The sequence below is a fragment of the Drosophila subobscura genome, chromosome O (assembly GCF_008121235.1).
Source record: "Drosophila subobscura isolate 14011-0131.10 chromosome O, UCBerk_Dsub_1.0, whole genome shotgun sequence".
Classification (NCBI taxonomy): Eukaryota; Metazoa; Arthropoda; class Insecta; order Diptera; family Drosophilidae; genus Drosophila; species Drosophila subobscura.
The window spans coordinates 1,033,687-1,050,956 of record NC_048533.1 but is presented as its reverse complement, the minus strand read 5'-3'; the positions used below and the strand labels follow the sequence as shown (position 1 = coordinate 1,050,956).

General features: G+C 42.5%; 5 protein-coding genes across 9 annotated transcripts in view; 3 read left to right on the top strand and 2 right to left on the bottom strand.

Moving 5' to 3' along the window:
• The window catches only part of LOC117896135 (serine/threonine-protein kinase 32A-like), a 30,218-nt gene extending 28,310 nt beyond the window's left edge, over nucleotides 1-1,908 (top strand). For all 5 annotated transcript variants that reach the window (XM_034804205.1, XM_034804204.1, XM_034804203.1 and 2 more), the window contains 2 exons: nucleotides 57-238; nucleotides 303-1,908. In XM_034804205.1, coding sequence (XP_034660096.1) covers nucleotides 57-238; nucleotides 303-959 — 839 coding nt within the window. In that variant the 3' untranslated portion in view covers nucleotides 960-1,908. The remainder of the gene's footprint in view (nucleotides 1-56; nucleotides 239-302) is intronic.
• A 283-nt stretch (nucleotides 1,909-2,191) lies between these two features.
• On the bottom strand, nucleotides 2,192-5,830 carry LOC117896134 (methenyltetrahydrofolate synthase domain-containing protein). Its single transcript, XM_034804200.1, has 6 exons — nucleotides 5,616-5,830; nucleotides 4,157-4,327; nucleotides 3,375-4,090; nucleotides 3,229-3,297; nucleotides 2,948-3,167; nucleotides 2,192-2,879 (listed from the first exon to the last, which is right to left on the bottom strand). The coding sequence occupies exons 1-6, from the start codon at nucleotides 5,695-5,697 to the stop codon at nucleotides 2,482-2,484; spliced, it is 1,656 nt and encodes a 551-aa protein (XP_034660091.1). The 5' UTR covers nucleotides 5,698-5,830; the 3' UTR covers nucleotides 2,192-2,481.
• Nucleotides 5,831-11,544: 5,714 nt separating this feature from the next.
• Nucleotides 11,545-12,933, bottom strand: LOC117897431 (BTB/POZ domain-containing protein KCTD9). The gene is made up of 3 exons (XM_034806269.1): nucleotides 12,290-12,933; nucleotides 12,101-12,232; nucleotides 11,545-12,039 (listed from the first exon to the last, which is right to left on the bottom strand). Exons 1-3 carry the CDS (start codon nucleotides 12,839-12,841, stop codon nucleotides 11,725-11,727), a joined length of 999 nt encoding a protein of 332 aa, XP_034662160.1. The 5' UTR covers nucleotides 12,842-12,933; the 3' UTR covers nucleotides 11,545-11,724.
• A 48-nt stretch (nucleotides 12,934-12,981) lies between these two features.
• LOC117897430 (Golgi to ER traffic protein 4 homolog) lies at nucleotides 12,982-14,420 on the top strand. The gene is made up of 2 exons (XM_034806268.1): nucleotides 12,982-13,492; nucleotides 13,546-14,420. Exons 1-2 carry the CDS (start codon nucleotides 13,109-13,111, stop codon nucleotides 14,173-14,175), a joined length of 1,014 nt encoding a protein of 337 aa, XP_034662159.1. The 5' UTR covers nucleotides 12,982-13,108; the 3' UTR covers nucleotides 14,176-14,420.
• A 446-nt stretch (nucleotides 14,421-14,866) lies between these two features.
• LOC117897751 (E3 ubiquitin-protein ligase MARCHF5) lies at nucleotides 14,867-16,851 on the top strand. The gene is made up of 4 exons (XM_034806792.1): nucleotides 14,867-15,038; nucleotides 15,112-15,700; nucleotides 15,762-15,958; nucleotides 16,021-16,851. The coding sequence occupies exons 2-4, from the start codon at nucleotides 15,116-15,118 to the stop codon at nucleotides 16,445-16,447; spliced, it is 1,209 nt and encodes a 402-aa protein (XP_034662683.1). The 5' UTR covers nucleotides 14,867-15,038; nucleotides 15,112-15,115; the 3' UTR covers nucleotides 16,448-16,851.
• Nucleotides 16,852-17,270: the final 419 nt, after the last annotated feature.

Sequence of the window (17,270 nt, the reverse complement as noted above, 5' to 3'; positions counted from 1 at the left end):
ATGGAATGGAGGTGGCGATAATTGACTGCTTCCTGATTGTTTCAATTGAATTACAGCTGGCTATAGCTACCCAGTGGACTGGTGGTCCCTGGGCGTTGTGGCCTACGAGATGCGAAGCAACGTCCGCCCTTTTGTGGTGCACTCGAACACGCCCCTGGCGGAGATCAAGAACATCCTGAACACACCAGTGCACTATCCCCGCCATTGGAGCAGCAACTTCATTGATCTGCTGCAAAAGGTGTGTTGCTTGCGTGCGCCATTCCATTGATTGTCGTATCAGACCCATCTCAACTTTCTTGCAGCTGCTCTCCACGTATCCCGGCGGCAGGATCAGCACCCAGCAGGAGCTGCATCAGACCCCGTTGCTGAGGAACATTGACTTTCAGCAGGTGCTCGAGAAGAAAATAAAGCCCATCTTCAAGCCTCCCGAAGACCACCTGAACTGCGACCCCTGCCTGGAACTGGAGGAGATGATTGTGGAGACGCGGCCGCTGCACAAAAAAAAGAAGCGTCTAGCCAAACAGCGCTCAGCACAACGAGACAGCGATCCCGAGACCGTGCTCGTCAAAGAGTTCATCGTCTACAATCGGTACAAAGAGCTCAAGCGGAGGAACATGGAACAGAAAGAGAACGACTGGCAGCGGGAGCTCGAGTTGGCCATGGCCAACTCTATAGTCAACAGCTTGGCCCCCATCCAAGAGAAGCCCGCTTCGTCCACTTCCACGTCTATTAGCCATGCAGCAAACCCCACGATCTCCACTCCCACCACGGCGCACGCTCCAGCTGTCACGAATTCACCATCTAGAAGCTCAAGGTGCTCCGCCTGCAAAGAGAGTGACAGCATTGAATTCATAGATCGCACGCCCTCCCCGCAGGGCACAGCCGGCGGAGCCATTGCTGCCACCCCGACACAGCTCTACAACACTTTGGACAAGGCAACGATCACGGCACAAAAGTAGTGTCAAAAAACTATGACTGTCACCCGAACCCTCCCTCCGCAAGGAACTAATGAAAAATATATGTACACATGTATCATCATATGGCAACGTAACAGGTTTCACTGCGAACACACCCAAACGCCCCATGCCCCAAACACATAGCCTGCACCGAACCGAACGATGATTGGACGACCAGCACCTTTTTTCAAGTTCCGCTGAACGTGTAGATATAACACATAAAACTAAGAATAATTTATAATTGGATGTCTTTAAGGGTATTTATATTATCTATCTAAGTCTTAAGTCTAAGTCCCTTTGTACATACATATGTACATATGTGCGTATGTGTGGTTAGATGTTAGCTGAAATCAAAATAAATGTAAAGAGGCACTGCACCAAGCGGGGTTGGTTTACCTCTTTCTTTTCGAATGTTCGCAAGAGCTCAATCAAACTGGCAGCGTAATTTCGATTTTTTTGAAGTTTTTATTTCAAGTTATATTTTATTCATGTTTCACATATTTTTTGTAATGCCTTTCTTTGTATAAAAAAGAGTAAATAATTATGTTCTGTATGTATAATTGTTGTATTCACGCACTTGTTGATCTCTCGTTATTTATTTTAGTTTTGGGTTGGTGTTATTATTGGATTGGTGTTTGTGTCGAAAGTGGCAAAACACTAACCAAATTACGATAATAAACTAATCCCCTTCTGTATATTATTTATCAGCAAAATGCAACATGTTAATAATTTTTAATTTCTCTGGTTCTATCCGCGGTCTCTCGATTTCATTTGTGGGCTTTCACGGTTAGTTTAATTTCACATGTGACGAATATCATTTTAACATCTTTCCACCATCACTCCCATCTCACACACCCCGTCGTCAGCAGCTCAACTGCATTGCGGGGTGTGGTGCGGTCGGAAGATGGTCGCTGGGTCTCGTTGCGAGTGTGAGAATGTAGATAAATAATCAAGAAAGTCCCAAGAAAGGGAGCATTAACTTCGAGAAGCGTTAAGAGCAAGTGTGTGAATTATTGTTTCTGTGTAGAAATCGTGTTCCACTCTGCATTTGTGGAAGGAGTATTTCAAAGATTCAATTAAGTTGAATAGCTTACAAGGTTTAACGAATTTTTCTTTTGTTTTTCTTAAGCAAAAACAAATGCAATTGTTTAGAAAAGCGTCAGTTATTTGTGTTGTGTTCTGTTCTCTTTAAAAAATCTGTTTTTCTCTTCTCTTTTGAATTTTGTTGTTTTTGCTGTTCTTTGAAGAATGAAGAAGAAACTACAAGCTGAAAAATTATGATCGGAGTATGTGTGTGTTTTGAAGATGAGTGTAAGTTTGTGTGTGTGTGTTTGTTTGTGTGTGTGTGTTTGTGTGTGTTTATGCATGTAGGGTGTCTGGAGTTCGGCTTATGTTCATTTTTTGTTTGTTATTTTTCGGCTTTTTCTAAACAAAAGGTTACTTTTTTTCGTTGAACTCCATGCGTGGCGCTGCCGGCGGACATCCGCCGCAGCCGTTTGGTGGCTGCGCTAAGCGCTTGGTCATACTATACTGTGGTTGTGTCCACAGACTCGATACGTGAAGCGCTCACGTCTCCGCCCTCTACAGTAGCAGGCTCTGCCCCGTTCAGCGCACCTTCATCGACATCGTTGCCCTCCTCGACAGCGCCTGCATTGGCAGCGCCACCACTCTTCTTGGTGCCAAACTTGATCAGCTCGACATGTACGTTTATGGTTTTCGTCTGCGCTGGCTCTGCAGACTCGGCTGGCTCTGACTTCACTACATCACCCTCAGCAACAGCTGTGACTGCCGGGGCCGGCTCGCCACCGGTGGTGATGGTCAGCGAGAGATCGTTCAGTGACTTCAACACCTTGTCGACATCGTCCTGGGTGCTGGGAGTACCATTGCGGTTGCCAAAGTAGAGGAAGCACTTTCCAAAGTGGCCTGTCAGGAAAAGCGTTAGAGTTAGTAAAGAGACACTGTTCTCCTCAAAAGATTTTTGAACTACATACCCTTCCATGCGATTGACATCGGATTGCATTCGCGCTTGCGAAGCTCACTCTTCAGATCCTTGACGCGAATATCACGGGTCAAGTTAGTCAACTTAACGCAAAAGTCACGCGGTCCGCGGTTTTTCTTCTTCGTCTGACGACGCTCGCCAGCGCCACCCTCATCGAACTTACGATCCTCACTCTTGGCACCTCCCTCAACTGCAGACTGATCGCCCTCAGACTGCAAATAAATTAAAGTGTAAGCAGGTGATCCACAAGGCACGAACTACCATAAAATTAACCTTGGTTGTGCGTCTGCGGCGGTTGACGAAACGACCCTTACGGCGTGGAGCGCGTTTCTGGGTATTTTCCTGCATCGGTTAAACACACATCAGTAAAAAGAATATACATATACCCTTTATACAGATTTATCAAATATTTTACTTACGCCCTGTTGTTCGTTGTCAGTCTGTGAGGTGGTGCGTCCTGGGTTTCCTCGTTGGAAGCGACGACGCAACGGCCCACGACGGCGCCTGTTGTTTTGATGCTGCTCAACATCAGTGTCCTCCGACTTCAATGCAATTGTCTTGCCTGATTTCTCTTCTTGCTCCTTAAGCTGCTGCAGCACGGGCAAGATCTTAAGGCGACGTTCAGACAAAATCTCCCAGAAAACACCATTGGGACGGGGCAAGCGCTTTGCAACGCGTATGACTTCGGTGGGCGTTACGATAATATCCACTGGTGTGTCGTACTTCTGAAATAGATCCAAGGGAAGAGTGTCCACCACCTGCAGATCGTGCACAATCGTGGCTATCACTGTGTCCGGTGTTATTGCACCCAACTCAATGAGCAGACCAATGTCCAGGTCCGCAAACCCATTGCCACGACCAATTCTATAGCCCTCGCGTGAAACTACGACGGAGCCAATCACCACAAGATCTAGTTTCAGTTTGCTCTCTAGTCCTATTTCCGTGCGGAACTTGAGAATATCCTGAACGCGCAGAGCCTCCTTCTTCTGCTCCTCGGTGGCGTCGGCTGGTACATCAACCTTAAGACACAGCGCCGACGAGTCGCGGGTGCTGGGCAAATAGACAGACTTATCAGCAAGCAAAGCCTGCTCCTTAAAGTCGTGGAGAGCGCGATCGATGTTCACCTTGATGTGCTCTGCGGAATGAACAACATAAAAAGGTGTTATGTATATGAACATGGGTGTTTACTTAGTCCACTTACCGGCCTTCTTGAACTCCTCCTCCTGAATGAGCAAAGCAGCTGCCTTATCGGCATCCACAAACGCAGGAATCCGATTGAATATGTTGTTAAATCCAATGCCAACCTTGCCCTCCTGAATCTTTTTCCAGGTCTGCACACGAAGCGAGCGCTTTGTGGGCTCCACGGGCTGAGCTGAGGAGAGAACAATATGTGCAACATATTATTTTCATGATGCATATTCAAGTAATGCCTAAATAAAAAAAAAAAAAAAGCAGAAAGCTCTGGCTGCCGCCTGTTCTTATCGCTGACCCGAGCTCATAGCATAGGCATTTTATCACGTCAGTTTTATGCGGGAATGAAGGCAAATATATTACTCAACTGATATTGGAGCTGATAAACCGGTTTCCACGACCAACAATCAGATATCAGCAGTTTAGCCTAAACAAAAACTTTCAAATGCTGGCGGGGGAACTGTGTTTTAACGAAAAAAACTGTATGGGAAACATTCTCGAGGGTTGCCACATGTCTGAATTTTTTTGTCCCATGAACGAACACACACACATGCACACGTGCATGCATGTGCAGAATTAATGATTACAAACAAATTCTGGTGCACTGGAATATACTAGAATGCATGTTCATAAATGTGTGCAGAAAAGAATTGGGTGTGCGTGTTTGAAAATTCAATTTTAGAGCATTTAAATATCGATGTTGACGCATGACCAATAAAGTTGGCAGCGCTCTATCACACATACAGGCACACACACACGCACTAAACATTTCTTGGCGATGAGCGCATCAAAACGCGAATTTCTCAATTAATATACATATGTATATGTGTGAGAGTAGTGATGTGTGCTTGTGTGCGAGTATGGGAAGGGGGATACCGACAGGCGACAAGAATGACATTAGCACGGGGTGAACACTACCCAGAACACAGATCAGGCAAGAGAACAGTGAAAATGTTTGCCGAAAATGATTCACTGTGTACTATGTATTTGCGGGCACCACTCAGTAATAAGAATGCGCGCCACGATGACGTAATTACTATCAACAACAAAAACTAATACCACCGACCGTCATGAAAAAAGCGGGCATGTTTTGTCATCTCCCTACTCTCATCCTTATTCATCAGTGATTCCCTTTGATTTACAGTTTCGTTTCGTGAATTTGACAACTCATTTACCGCAAGAGCCGCATAGAAAGAAATATGGCGGAATTTTTGACAACTTTTTTGTGCACTGTATGTAAAATGGCCGATTGTAAAAGGGGGGAGTGAGAAAAGAGAAAAATATTCGCTTTGGGCAGCCCGCTCCGCTACTATTATGGAATTGATCCCTTTTAAACACAGAGCAATGCACTAACTTAACACATATACGAACACGGCGCAGAATATTTATGATAACATTCTCACACTCGCGCAAAATACATATATGCAAGTTTTCTGTTCTACTTTGTCACCCTGACGGAGAATACTTACTTGTCGACGATACCTCCTGGGCTGTGTTAGCGCCATTTTCCGCGGCGGCTGCAGCGGTATCTGCGTTGCTTGGATTTTCCATAGTAATTCGTTTATAAATTGTGTACTTAAACTGTTTTTCCTTAGTTTTTTTTCTCAACAATTTTTTTTTTCACTGAACACAAGTTACACGGCAACGTCGTCTTTCTCCGGCTGCTTCCAACAAACCACGTTTCCAGCGGAACTATCGATAAAACATACCGTCGGGGCCTCGTAAGTATACCGAAATATACCATTGAATCCTTAAAATATACCGTAAATACACCGTAGTCTCAAATCATTTTCCTCATTTTTCTGGTGTTCGTTCGGCAAACAACTCTTTTTATACCCGGTACTCGAAGAGTAAATACGGTATATTGTATTTGTGCACAAAGTGAATGTATGTAACGCACAGAAGGAAACGTCTCCGACCCCATAAAGTATATATATTCTTGATCAGCATCAATAGCCGAGTCGATTGAGCCATGTCTGTCTGTCCGTCCGTCTGTCCGTCCGTCTTGTTGAGCGCCTGGATCTCAGAGACCATAAAAGCTAGAGCCACCAAATTTTGCATCCATACTTCTGTGTGCTCACACTGTTACAAGTGTATTTAAAAAATGAGCCACGCCCCATTCCGCCTCCGCAAAAGGGCGAAAACCTCCCAAATCTACAATTTTGAAGATAGCAGAAAACCAAAAACGCCATTCCGTAGGGAATGACCATATCTATCAGATCACCAAATTGGGATCCGATTGGATCATTATTATAGCTACAATGAAAAAATTAATTTTCAGTGGCCAAACCCACCCCGTCCCGCAGCTTATGGCAAAACACTGGCCGTCTGCCGCTGGCTCTGCCTCTGCCGCTGGCTCTGACTCTGCCGTGAGTCTGCAGTGTGTGGGTCTAGGGAAGGGGGGCGAGCTAAAGGAGCGTGTTGGTGTGAGAAGTGTTGTAGATGTAGATGACAGATGAAGAAAAAATTTAAAATTTGACAAATAACCGCTAATGTACAGATGTAGTACTGAGTGCCGGGTATAAAAGTTGTGACGCGTAAGAAGCGTCTCACACGTCCCTTCTTTTTTGAGTTCAAAATTGTCAGTAACTTTTTTATAATATTCAACATAAACTGAAGTACCAGAACAGCTATTAATTGTGTGGTATGTGACACGTGCAGTCGCATGACTGATAAGCATATCAAAGAAAGGGTGTTTTTGAAATCCTTAAAAAAGAGTTTTGGATGCTTCCTTGATAGGTAAGGAAAAAGAATAAAAGTTATGAGAGTATTATATGTAAATGTAAGACGAACTATGGTAATGTTATAAACAATTGTCAGACTGAAATAAGAATAAAAGATGCTATAAACAAATGCAAGGGTCTGATTTCTATATGGCAACTATGTATTTCTGCATCGCGGAATCGAATTTCAACAAATACATACAACCAAAAAAATATCAAAATATCGAATATATCGATATTTTTTCAGTGATATATTTAATATCATTTTGATATTTAAAATAAAAAAAAATATCATTGATATGATATTTTTAAAATATTTGACAACCCTAATTAAAGCCTAGTACTCAGATCGAAAAATCAGGGATGGTATTCGTATGGAACCGATAAGAAATGTCGCGCACAAGTTACTTTCTAGCGGCTGTACGCCAGGCAGTACACAGATCGACAACAAAACTGCCCGATTAAATCTAGAAAGTCAGCCGATAGTATTTTGTGGTATTGATAGTATTTGTGTGGTAATGATAGTATTTATGTGGTATTCGTTGGTATGTTGCTAGCAGCTCGACAAATATAGATTTGTTTTATATTCCGAGAGGGTTCCTAGCAAACAGAGAGTAAAGTCTCAATCAAATGGAGGCAACAATGCCGATGAAGTTGAAAGTTAAATGACCACCGTGCTTCTCAACGAGCTTGAGGCCATCAAACGGCAAAAAAAGGAAACAATTATTATAGATTGAGATTATATTGAATTTATTTGCATTTTTAAGTTGTCTAACTTATTTGAACGCCAGTTGCTTTTCAAGACACAGACCCGACTGGGCTGTTAACCAAATGTTTTAAGATGTTTTCCTTTTGGGACCAAGTACTGCTCTACAGGGTCGTTCCGTGAAGGGGCCAAGGTGACGATTTGGACTCGAAACTATCAACTTTTGAATATGAAGGGTGCTTGGGGGCAACGTTTTACAACTTCGCCACGGGCGCAAATATTCCTTGACACGGCCTTGTTGCTCCATCAATCCAAGAAGGCAGCAGGTGTTAATCCCAGACATATGCCAAAGAATACTCATGGACTTTGAGTCATATTTTCAAACTGCAGAATGTGAAAAGGGTATTGTTAGATGGGTTCCTTACACATATTCCATACTTATACTACTCACATGTATGGACACACGGCCCTCCTGGTTGCTTTCCTGCAAATATGGGCTTAACCAATGAAGTCGCCTCTTATTTTGTTGATTTTCCTCCCCTCCGCTAATGCAAGAGCCGCCAATCCCTCTAAATCCCACATTTTTGTTTCATTGTTTTTATTAACCTTTTATTCACTTTTCACACATTTTCAAAAAGTAAACAAAGCCAAACGGCTTTCTGAGAAGTGTAACCGTACGGCATGTGGTTTTCACTTCTGTTCACACTCTGCCGCCAGCAAAATATATTGTACAGTTTGCTAGCAAACGTGCTTACTTACGTGAGTACTGCGCTATAACATTAACAATTAGTTTTCTTTTTCTGTATATTGCACAAAGCCTCGGGCGACATTATTCTCCATGGTGGATTTTGAGAAAAAAGGAATGAACTTGATTGTTGTAAAGATGAAATTGAGAGAGAAAATGATTGATAAAATATCTATCGAAAATTTACTGATATTTATTGGCAAAATAAACAGTTCGGAAAACAACACTTTTTTGAGTTCAAAATTTTTAGTCAAATATTTGTTTTCTAAAATTTCCTCAACATAAACTGAAGTACCTGGTCAATGCGGACTCATCGTCGTGCGACCATCCATTTTCGCTGTAGCGATTAAATAACAAAAAAAAATATTTGTATTTACGTCTCATTTATGCCTATTGAATAGTATAAACTTCACTGCCGTTTGTACATTGCACTATGGGTAAGAAGCCCGAATTTTTGGCAATTATGTAATTTTTTTAGGTAAAATATTTGAATTCAACTTTACTTCTCTGATTCCTAAATATCCAGATAGAACACAACTGGTTTTAAAAGATTTTTACCTAGTACCATATGATTTTTGCGTGCTTTCAAAGTCGGCTGATTTTGAGATGCTTTTACTTGTAAAAAAGCGCGGGAAAAATTGAGAAACTTGCAGCTGTAACTGTAGCTCGATTACAAAGTTTATATACAAGTAAAAATATGGAAATAACAGGTCGAGATATTTAAATTAATTGTTAATACATGTTTTTGTATAGTTGTGTGTAGTTTTATAATTGTCCAATGTTTTTTTCGTGTGTCTTTTTAGCTTGGTACTAACAATTGCACGTGTTTTCTGTGGAATATTTCTTTTGCACAGCACAGCACAGAAGTTCAAGTTACTTGTTATTAACCAAATATTATAGAATCACGTGGTGATAATGCTTTTTGCCCCGTTTCGAAAAATTTTAAATTTTGCAGATGCTTATGAGTTCACTCATAACATTCGTGGAGCAGACGCAATAAAATATTGTAAAATAAAGAGTATTGACTAAAACTGACTAACTAAAGATGAAACTATTACAATTCAAACGAAAATTAGCCAATTTAATGCTTAGTTAAACAAGTACTAAGCGAAATTCAATTGTACGTTGGAGCGATTCCAATCAAATTACTTTTAACCAAACAATCATTCAATCAAATGTATTTTTTAAAAGTTCTAAAATGTTTTAAAGGATCTTTTATCATAATTAATCCTTTGAATACCTTTTTTTATAATAAATACGACGTAAATGGGTTCCTGTTTTAATGGGGGCGGGAGGAAGGCGGGGTCCAAATGACTACATTTTTTTTCCGAAATTTTACTTTAGTCTAACGAACATTCATGCCAATTTATAGAGCTCTAGCTCTTTTAGTTTGGTTAATGCAAAAAAAACGGGCTTTTTACCCATAGTGCATTGGAGGAATGGAGGAAGATGATCGCCGCACTTTAAAAAGCGGTGACATGGTTGAGGTCTAGAGTGGTAACACATTTATCAAACGGAAATTGACTGGAAGTACCTATTAATCCCACTTCTCTTTCAGGCTCCCGTTATGGTATTCAAAACTTATTGGACGAAGAGGGTGTTCTGATGGTTTACCGCCATGCAGCTTGCAGTCTGCCAATTCAATGTATGATTGTTATTCATCTTATTATTATATTGTCTTTGCCCTTTTAGCTCGCCACCCTCCCCCATTGCAAATTAAATTCTTCATTCTGGATATAATAATGATCCAATCTAATCCTAATGAATATGGTCATTCCCTACAGAACTGCATTTATAGTTTTCTCTTATCTTCAAAATTGCGGATATAAGAGATTTTCGACCTTTTTGCGGGCGTAAGGAAGCGTGGCTAAATTTTGAAACAAACTTGATTCAGTGCGATTCAGTCACAAAATTTGGTGCCTCTACCTCTTATAGTCTCTGAATTACAGGACGGTTAAAACCTATTTAAAACATATATTAGCAAATAACATATATCTGATATTAAAATTTCAAACTATCGTGGATTTTCGACTCATTTAACCTCTGCGAACTGGCGTATTCAAGATCTCGGAAAAGGAGAACCTTGACGACTATTTATACATATTTACATATACAGTACCATCCAGTGTACTGTATTAGAAAAATTGGTCTGCTAACAAATCTTATGGCGTTACGCATTTTGATATTGTATTTTCTTTAAAAAGGGCGTGTTGGTGTGAGAAGTAATGTAGATGTAGATGACAACCAAGTTTTGAATCCATATTTCAAAATTTCGCACCGCCCCCCTTTTATTTTTTGCACATTCTCTCATTCCACACTCTGCTTCGTGTAGTGTGCGGCACTAGGGGAGGGGGCGAGCTAAAAGAGCGTTTGTACATTTGTAGAAAAAATGTAAAATGTCAAATGTAAAATTCGAAAAAAGCAATAAGGACAGATATACTAACTGAGGACTGGGTATAAAAGTTGTGACGCGTAAGAAGCGTCTCACACGCCCCTTCTCTTTTTTATGTGTGCATTGGTACTGCTACTGGTAACACTAGAGCTGGACACACTTTTTCCGCTTCGAGATCCAAGGTCCGAGCTGTAGTCTCATTTTAAATCAGACTGCTCTCCATAGATTTTAATCAGCAATATCTTTAACGACGCCAAATTTATTCACCTATACACAAAACATTAAGAGGACACAGGACTAAATTTTTCGACTTATCCTAAGTTTTTAAACTTTAAGAAAACCTCACAGAAATTAATTTTTTTTCATTTGCAAGCTTAATATTTCCCAGACGGTAAACTTAAACCACAAATTGTTGAGCTGCATCAATTCGCTTTTTAAAAGGGCCATTTTCTTTTCAACCAGATCTAAGATACATAAGTTATGTGAAAAAGGAACTGCTAACTCTGAAAATAGAATAACAAAAAATACCAGTTAATTTTAATTTATTACAAATAAATGTCAGCCATTGAAAAAACCATAAGTCATTAAAATTTATTCATGCCCCAAATCTATCCAAAAAAAAATTCGGTTTGGTTCCTTGAGAAAAAAAAGTTCGATTATGTCGAGTAGGATAATCGATTGAAATGCGTGTATTCAATTCTCCGCAGAAATTAATTTTAGGTAGGAACTAGGGATGTGAGAATGGTTGCTGGATTCGCTTTCTTCGACTTTAAAACTATTATTTGTGACCTCTAAATCTATTAAAGTGCTGTATTAAACAATACAATTGACATTTGAAATGTAATCTTAATACTGTTTATTTAAGGGACTAGGCTTAAATTATTTACAAACATTATTTTTATAACGTAATCTGTTTCAATAATTTAGAGCTCAAAGGAGATATGTAATTGCACACGGTATTGTCCCTTCTATGTAGCTAAAAACAAAAAAATTAAAAAAAGACTTCCATTCGTCAACGTATGGCTTGCGACATGTGCAAGGGGGTCACCATTAACGTCAATTCGGCATCCTTTAGGTTCGCTCCTCTCAGGTTCGCTTCCTGGAGATCGCTGCCGGACAGGTTGCACCGTTCCAAGTCTGCTCCGGCTAGAACGGCGGCACGTAGATTGCAGTTCTTCATGTTGGCATTCTTTAGGTTGGCCACTCGCAAATTGACACCCGCCATGTTACTGCTCTCCAAACAGGCGCTTTTCAGATTAACGCCCTCCAGATTGGTACGCACGCCTGTAGGATCCTCAAAGTTGCACCCGCGTAGGTTGGCCCCTTCCTGAATCGAGAGTGATATGTCTTAAGCCAGCAATTCCTTATATCATTTACTGGTGTCTTACCATGTTGGCGCAAAGGCCTCGCACCGAAACCAATTGCGCGCATTCTAGGTTCGCATACTGTAGATCCGCTCGCTCCAGACAACAATAGTTGAGGTTGGTGTGTGAAAGGTTGCAGTGCGACATGTTCGCGTACTGTTGGATGGTGTAGCGTAAGAAGAATTAAGAAGGATCTCACTTGGCAGCACTCACCTTAAAGTTAATGTTCCGAAAATCCAGCTTTCGTAAATCAGCTCCAGACAGATTGACTCCCTGGAAACGCAGCTCCGTTATGACGGAGGTTTGTATGATGGCCTTTATAACATCCATTCTAGTAAGAGGTCTGTCGCTTTGCGGCTCCTCCTGCTGGCCTAGTCGCTCCTCCAAATGCGCTATCAGCGAGTAAATGCCAAAGAACCGCGCTTCCTCTAGAACTCCAATCACGCTAACGTTGGCGTCACACACAAATTGGCCATGCCGCAAATAATTTATTATAGGCTCAAAGTAGCGCGGACTTCGGTCTATCAAATAGGCACCCTGCTCATCCTTTTCGCTGGGCTTCATGCTGCCATCCTGCAGAAACATTCGCGCTAGCATAGAGTCCGGCTCCCTGGAGCATAGAGTGTCAATAGTGGTAGTATATATCTGACCGCCCACATTCAGTTTGACCCAACGATTGGGGGCAAAGCTACCACTACTGACCGCAAGGGTCCCACTGGCGGTCTCGTCTTCTCCAGTATCGCTTTTCTTCGGCTCATTGTCCATTTATTTTCGAAAGTTAAAAAATTGCTTTTGATTTTTGTGTAGTTAGTTTAGTTGATTCCACTGTTGCCTTGCTTCTTCTTCCATAGACTAGTCTTGACATTCACAGCGAGCATGTAAGGGTTGTGTCGTCGGGCAAATCGGTTTCGATAATCTATTCATCGGGATGTACGTATATACATATAAATATAAAATTATAGAATTATAAAATTAGACTTGAAAATCACCAAGAAATTGCCTAAAAGTCCAGTGCCGCATACGCTATACACAATGACCACCGCCGAGATTGCCAGCAGCAGCTCGACTTCCAACTCCACGGGCCAGCGTGGTGTTGGTCGTGTACTTGCCAAGTTGTCCCATTCTTTGGCCGGGGGGGAGTTCTACGAAGCCCACATGATGTACAGGACGTTATATTTTCGTTACACGGCGCAGAAACGCTACCAGGACTGCCTGGACTTGCTTTTTGACGGAGCGCAGAAGCTGATAGCCAAGGAGCAGGAGGGCAGCGCCGCGGACCTCTGTCTCTTATTGGTAGATACACTCGAGAAGATGGGGCCACAGCCTGAGGATACCGACAACTTCCTGTGGGTGCCTCGCTTGGGCGCCCTCATCCGAGGCCTTAGCTCGGGCACAGTTGAGCGTGAGACACTGATTGTAAGTAATGAGGTGTTCCACTAAAATAAATTCTAATTGCATTGTCATTCCAGCAACGCGCCATCAAATGGAGCACTTCTTTGCACGGACAGTACGGCCACCCGGTCCTGCACAAGCTCATTGCTCACGTTTTTTGGACGGAGGGCAACATAGAGGCGGCACGTCACCACTATCTGCTCTGTCAGGACGGCAGCCTTTGTGGTCGAGTTTTGATTGAAATCAGCCAGAGCAGAGGCTTCCAAAGCGAGGTGGATTTGTTTCTTGTACAAGCAGTTCTTCAGCAACTGTCGCTAAAGGATCGAAAATCCGCCGAGGAGACGTTCACTGAGTACACACGCTACCACCCTAAGATACTTAAACACGAGTTTCCCTACCAGGAGCCACTGGTAAACTTTTTGTACTTTCTGTTTCGCTTGATCGACACGAAGAGTGTGACGGGCTTCCGAGCTTTGCAAAAGCTCTACGATCCGTCTCTAAAGCGCGATACGTCGTTCTTAAAGTACTCAACGAAAATTGGAGTCGTCTACTTTGACGAGCAGCCGGAGACCCAAGCCGGCCCTCCCGGATTGGGTGGGATGTTCGGCGACATTTTCAGTCGTCTGATGCAAGGCTTTGACGAGGAGGAGGCGGAAGATCAGAGCACGCCAGCGAGAAGTCAGAACGTCAACAATGAGCTGGACTAACACGAGTTCCAGCTGCATCTTTGACATGAATGGCGATGGAGAGCTACAAGGATCTTTCTATTAATAGGAGCTTTTAGTCAACGAGGTTCATTGGGGCTTTGGCAGCGGAATATTCTTTTCCTTGTTATAATTTTAATGTACTCCATGCAAAATAATATAACATAAGAGTATAGTCGCAATAATTGCTATGTAGATTCCATAGAATTTCGAATGGAAAATATATGATATATATTTCACAATGGATATAGCGTAATCAGAAAAGTCCTATCTGATGTACGTAAAGGGATACTAAAATTGAATATCACTTCCACATTTTCAAAGAGCCCCTTAATATTTTAAAAATTGCGATGGGACGACGTCACAGCTATAATGTGACCAGTCGCCGTCTACTCATAGCACAAACCGGAAAGACTGTAGATAAAATTCAAGTCATATGATAAAATTAAAACATCCATCCCATTCCGAGATTGCAGTTTACAATGCTCACCTGTGAGGAAACACTTTCGACGGGCCCAATGCACGCCCTTGGAAAGGACAATTAAATTATCATCGATAGAGTTAATTTTAACAGCAGTTTAACAGTTTAATTTCCCAGCAGACAAAATTTCAAAGGAGCCAGTCTTAGCGATTAAATAGCTGAACTGGCAGCACTGACGCCGTGGAGAATTAAATACCAAATAGTACTTGGTCTCACAAAAATTAATCGGAAGTAGATATGTATCAACAAATTATTTTGGTTTCGCTTTAGTTTTGTTTTACAGCTAAAAATTCAGCCTTTCGTACCTTCAACAATACCCGGCTGAAAGTACCCCGTGCAGGGAAAAGAGACGAAGCAACACGAGAGGCCGCGGTACGCACGCAAAGTAAGCTAAATCGAAGAGGTCAAACTCGAGTGCAGACATTTAACACAAACAGTATGTGGTGTGACATTTGCAGCGAAATGGCTGACAATGCGGCAGCGCCCACTGCCGATGATGCGACTGCAACTGACGTAAATACCGATGTTAGCTCGCCGCCGCCCGTAACCCCAGTCAAGTCAGCAGAAGACCACACAACTCTTATATTTACCCCTGCTCTAGGATCAGGGGACGCCCATGTCTCCACCCCCGAAAATAAGGATAAAGCACCGACAAATGCCACAACATCCACAACCGTTTTGGTGGGGGGAGAGAACCCGGAATCGGAGCGTTGTTGTTGGATTTGCTTTGCTACTGACGAGGACAACCGTTTGGCTGCCTGGGTGAAGCCGTGCCAGTGTCGTGGTACTACCAAGTGGGTGCATCAGAGCTGCCTATATCGCTGGATCGATGAAAAAACTCAGAAGGGAAATCCGTTGCGCACCGTATCCTGCCCTCAGTGTCAAACGGAATACATAATTGTGCTCCCACAAATGGGAAAACTCTGTGGAGCGTTGGAGGCTATGGATAATATGATTAAACGCCTGAGTCCATTCCTGGCCGCTGGTTTCTTTGTGGGCTCGCTATATTGGACAGCAGTTACCTACGGGGCAGTAACATTTCTACAGGCAAGCACTAACTCAATTTTTGGTCATCAAGATTACTTAAAAAACGCATTTCTTACCACAGATTGTGGGTCATGAGCACGGCATGTCCATAATGGAGGCGGGCGATCCGCTCGTTCTTTTAATCGGGTTGCCAGCCATTCCAGTTGGTCTGGTGCTTGGCCGTTTAATTCGCTGGGAGGATGCTCTGCTGCGTCTGATTCGCAACCGCGGCACCGTGGTGCGCAAATTTCCATTTGTGAACCTCATCTATCCGAGCCTGTAAGAGAACTACAGTCCTTTGAAACTCACAGCATTAATTCGTTCGTTTATTAATTCCGCAGTACCCAGGAGGAGCAGCCAGTAAACAGCAATCCGGCCACTCCTGCTCTGTCGGATCCAGTTTCTGCAACGCGTGTTTTCTGCGGCGCTCTTCTTTTGCCCACCATCTCGTCCATTGTGGGTCGCATTCTCTTCGACTCTGTGGACAATACGTTACATCGCACGCTACTAGGGGGTCTTACCTTCATAACGGTCAAGGGCATCCTAAAAATTTATTTGAAGCAGAAGCAATATGCGCGCCGGAAGAAGCGTCGCATCGTGGACTACACTGAAGAAAATATACGAAATTTCATGCATCGCAACACCAATAATCCTGCCGGCGGAGCACGTCAGCAACAGCAGCCACAGCAGCCGCCTGTGGCCCAAGCATCCCGTGTAGCCGCAGCAGCGGCCCGTGAAAGAGAGCGCCAGCATGGGGACATTGTGTAGATGGGCGTCACAGTGGACCCACCTGATAATGCTAATGTTTTTTTATAGTACTTCGCCCTTCACGTTGATTGCTTCAGCTCTCGCACCTGAATGACCACACCATTCACCACCTGCGGTACGCGCTCTGCCAAAAAAATTGATTGCAAAAGTCACCAGGAAATTAAAATATTAAATAAAATATTAAAATATTTGGCCAAATTTGTTCGTATCAACAAAAACAAATAAACCTCCTTCTCCCCCATTTTCCTCTATAGATGTAACACCCAAGTAGGTTAAATACACACATCTATATACATATACATATACATATATGCTTCCACATATTTGAATTTATTCGTTACCATTTTTGTAAATTACAATGTTGCCTCTGTAAATAAAAGCAAACCCTAGGCTGTGGGTTGTATGTATGTATAACCATCGTATTACAGTTATCTGAGGACATGTGCCGGTTTCTTTGCCCCTGCAACGTCCCGAACTTTGGAACCGCTTGGCCCTGCTTTGAATTTTGGTATTATGCCATAATGTGAGCTACTTAGTGAAATTTGCAAACTTGAAGGTCTTTATCTCACCGAGGTCCGCGCGGTGCGGTGCAAGAGAGCGCATACAGAGACTGTTTATTAAATATTATTATTTATTATTATGTTAATTAAATTAAAAAATGTTTTTCAAAAGCGAAAAGCTGCTGTATCCACAATTTTGAAGATAAGAGAACAAACGAGAAGAGACGTGTGAGACGCTTCTTACGCGTCACAACTTTTATACCCGGCACTCAGTACTACATCTGCACCTTAGCGGTGTTTTGCCAAATTTAACATTTTTTCTT

What these genes read in the sequence shown, in the direction of transcription:
- LOC117897751 (XM_034806792.1), top strand. Translation starts at nt 15,116, where the DNA reads ATGGCTGACAATGCGGCAGCGCCCACTGCCGATGATGCGACTGCAACT. An exon ending in GGGCAGTAACATTTCTACAG is followed by an intron (nt 15,701 to 15,761) that starts GCAAGCACTAAC and finishes TTCTTACCACAG; the next exon opens with ATTGTGGGTCATGAGCACGG. An exon ending in AACCTCATCTATCCGAGCCT is followed by an intron (nt 15,959 to 16,020) that starts GTAAGAGAACTA and finishes TTAATTCCGCAG; the next exon opens with TACCCAGGAGGAGCAGCCAG.
- LOC117897430 (XM_034806268.1), top strand. Translation starts at nt 13,109, where the DNA reads ATGACCACCGCCGAGATTGCCAGCAGCAGCTCGACTTCCAACTCCACG. An exon ending in TTGAGCGTGAGACACTGATT is followed by an intron (nt 13,493 to 13,545) that starts GTAAGTAATGAG and finishes TTGTCATTCCAG; the next exon opens with CAACGCGCCATCAAATGGAG.
- LOC117897431 (XM_034806269.1), bottom strand. Translation starts at nt 12,841, where the DNA reads ATGGACAATGAGCCGAAGAAAAGCGATACTGGAGAAGACGAGACCGCC. An exon ending in TTCGGAACATTAACTTTAAG is followed by an intron (nt 12,233 to 12,289) that starts GTGAGTGCTGCC and finishes ACCATCCAACAG; the next exon opens with TACGCGAACATGTCGCACTG. An exon ending in GAGGCCTTTGCGCCAACATG is followed by an intron (nt 12,040 to 12,100) that starts GTAAGACACCAG and finishes CTCTCGATTCAG; the next exon opens with GAAGGGGCCAACCTACGCGG.
- LOC117896134 (XM_034804200.1), bottom strand. Translation starts at nt 5,697, where the DNA reads ATGGAAAATCCAAGCAACGCAGATACCGCTGCAGCCGCCGCGGAAAAT. An exon ending in CCAGGAGGTATCGTCGACAA is followed by an intron (nt 4,328 to 5,615) that starts GTAAGTATTCTC and finishes TTCTCTCCTCAG; the next exon opens with CTCAGCCCGTGGAGCCCACA. An exon ending in GATGTCAATCGCATGGAAGG is followed by an intron (nt 2,880 to 2,947) that starts GTATGTAGTTCA and finishes TTTTCCTGACAG; the next exon opens with GCCACTTTGGAAAGTGCTTC.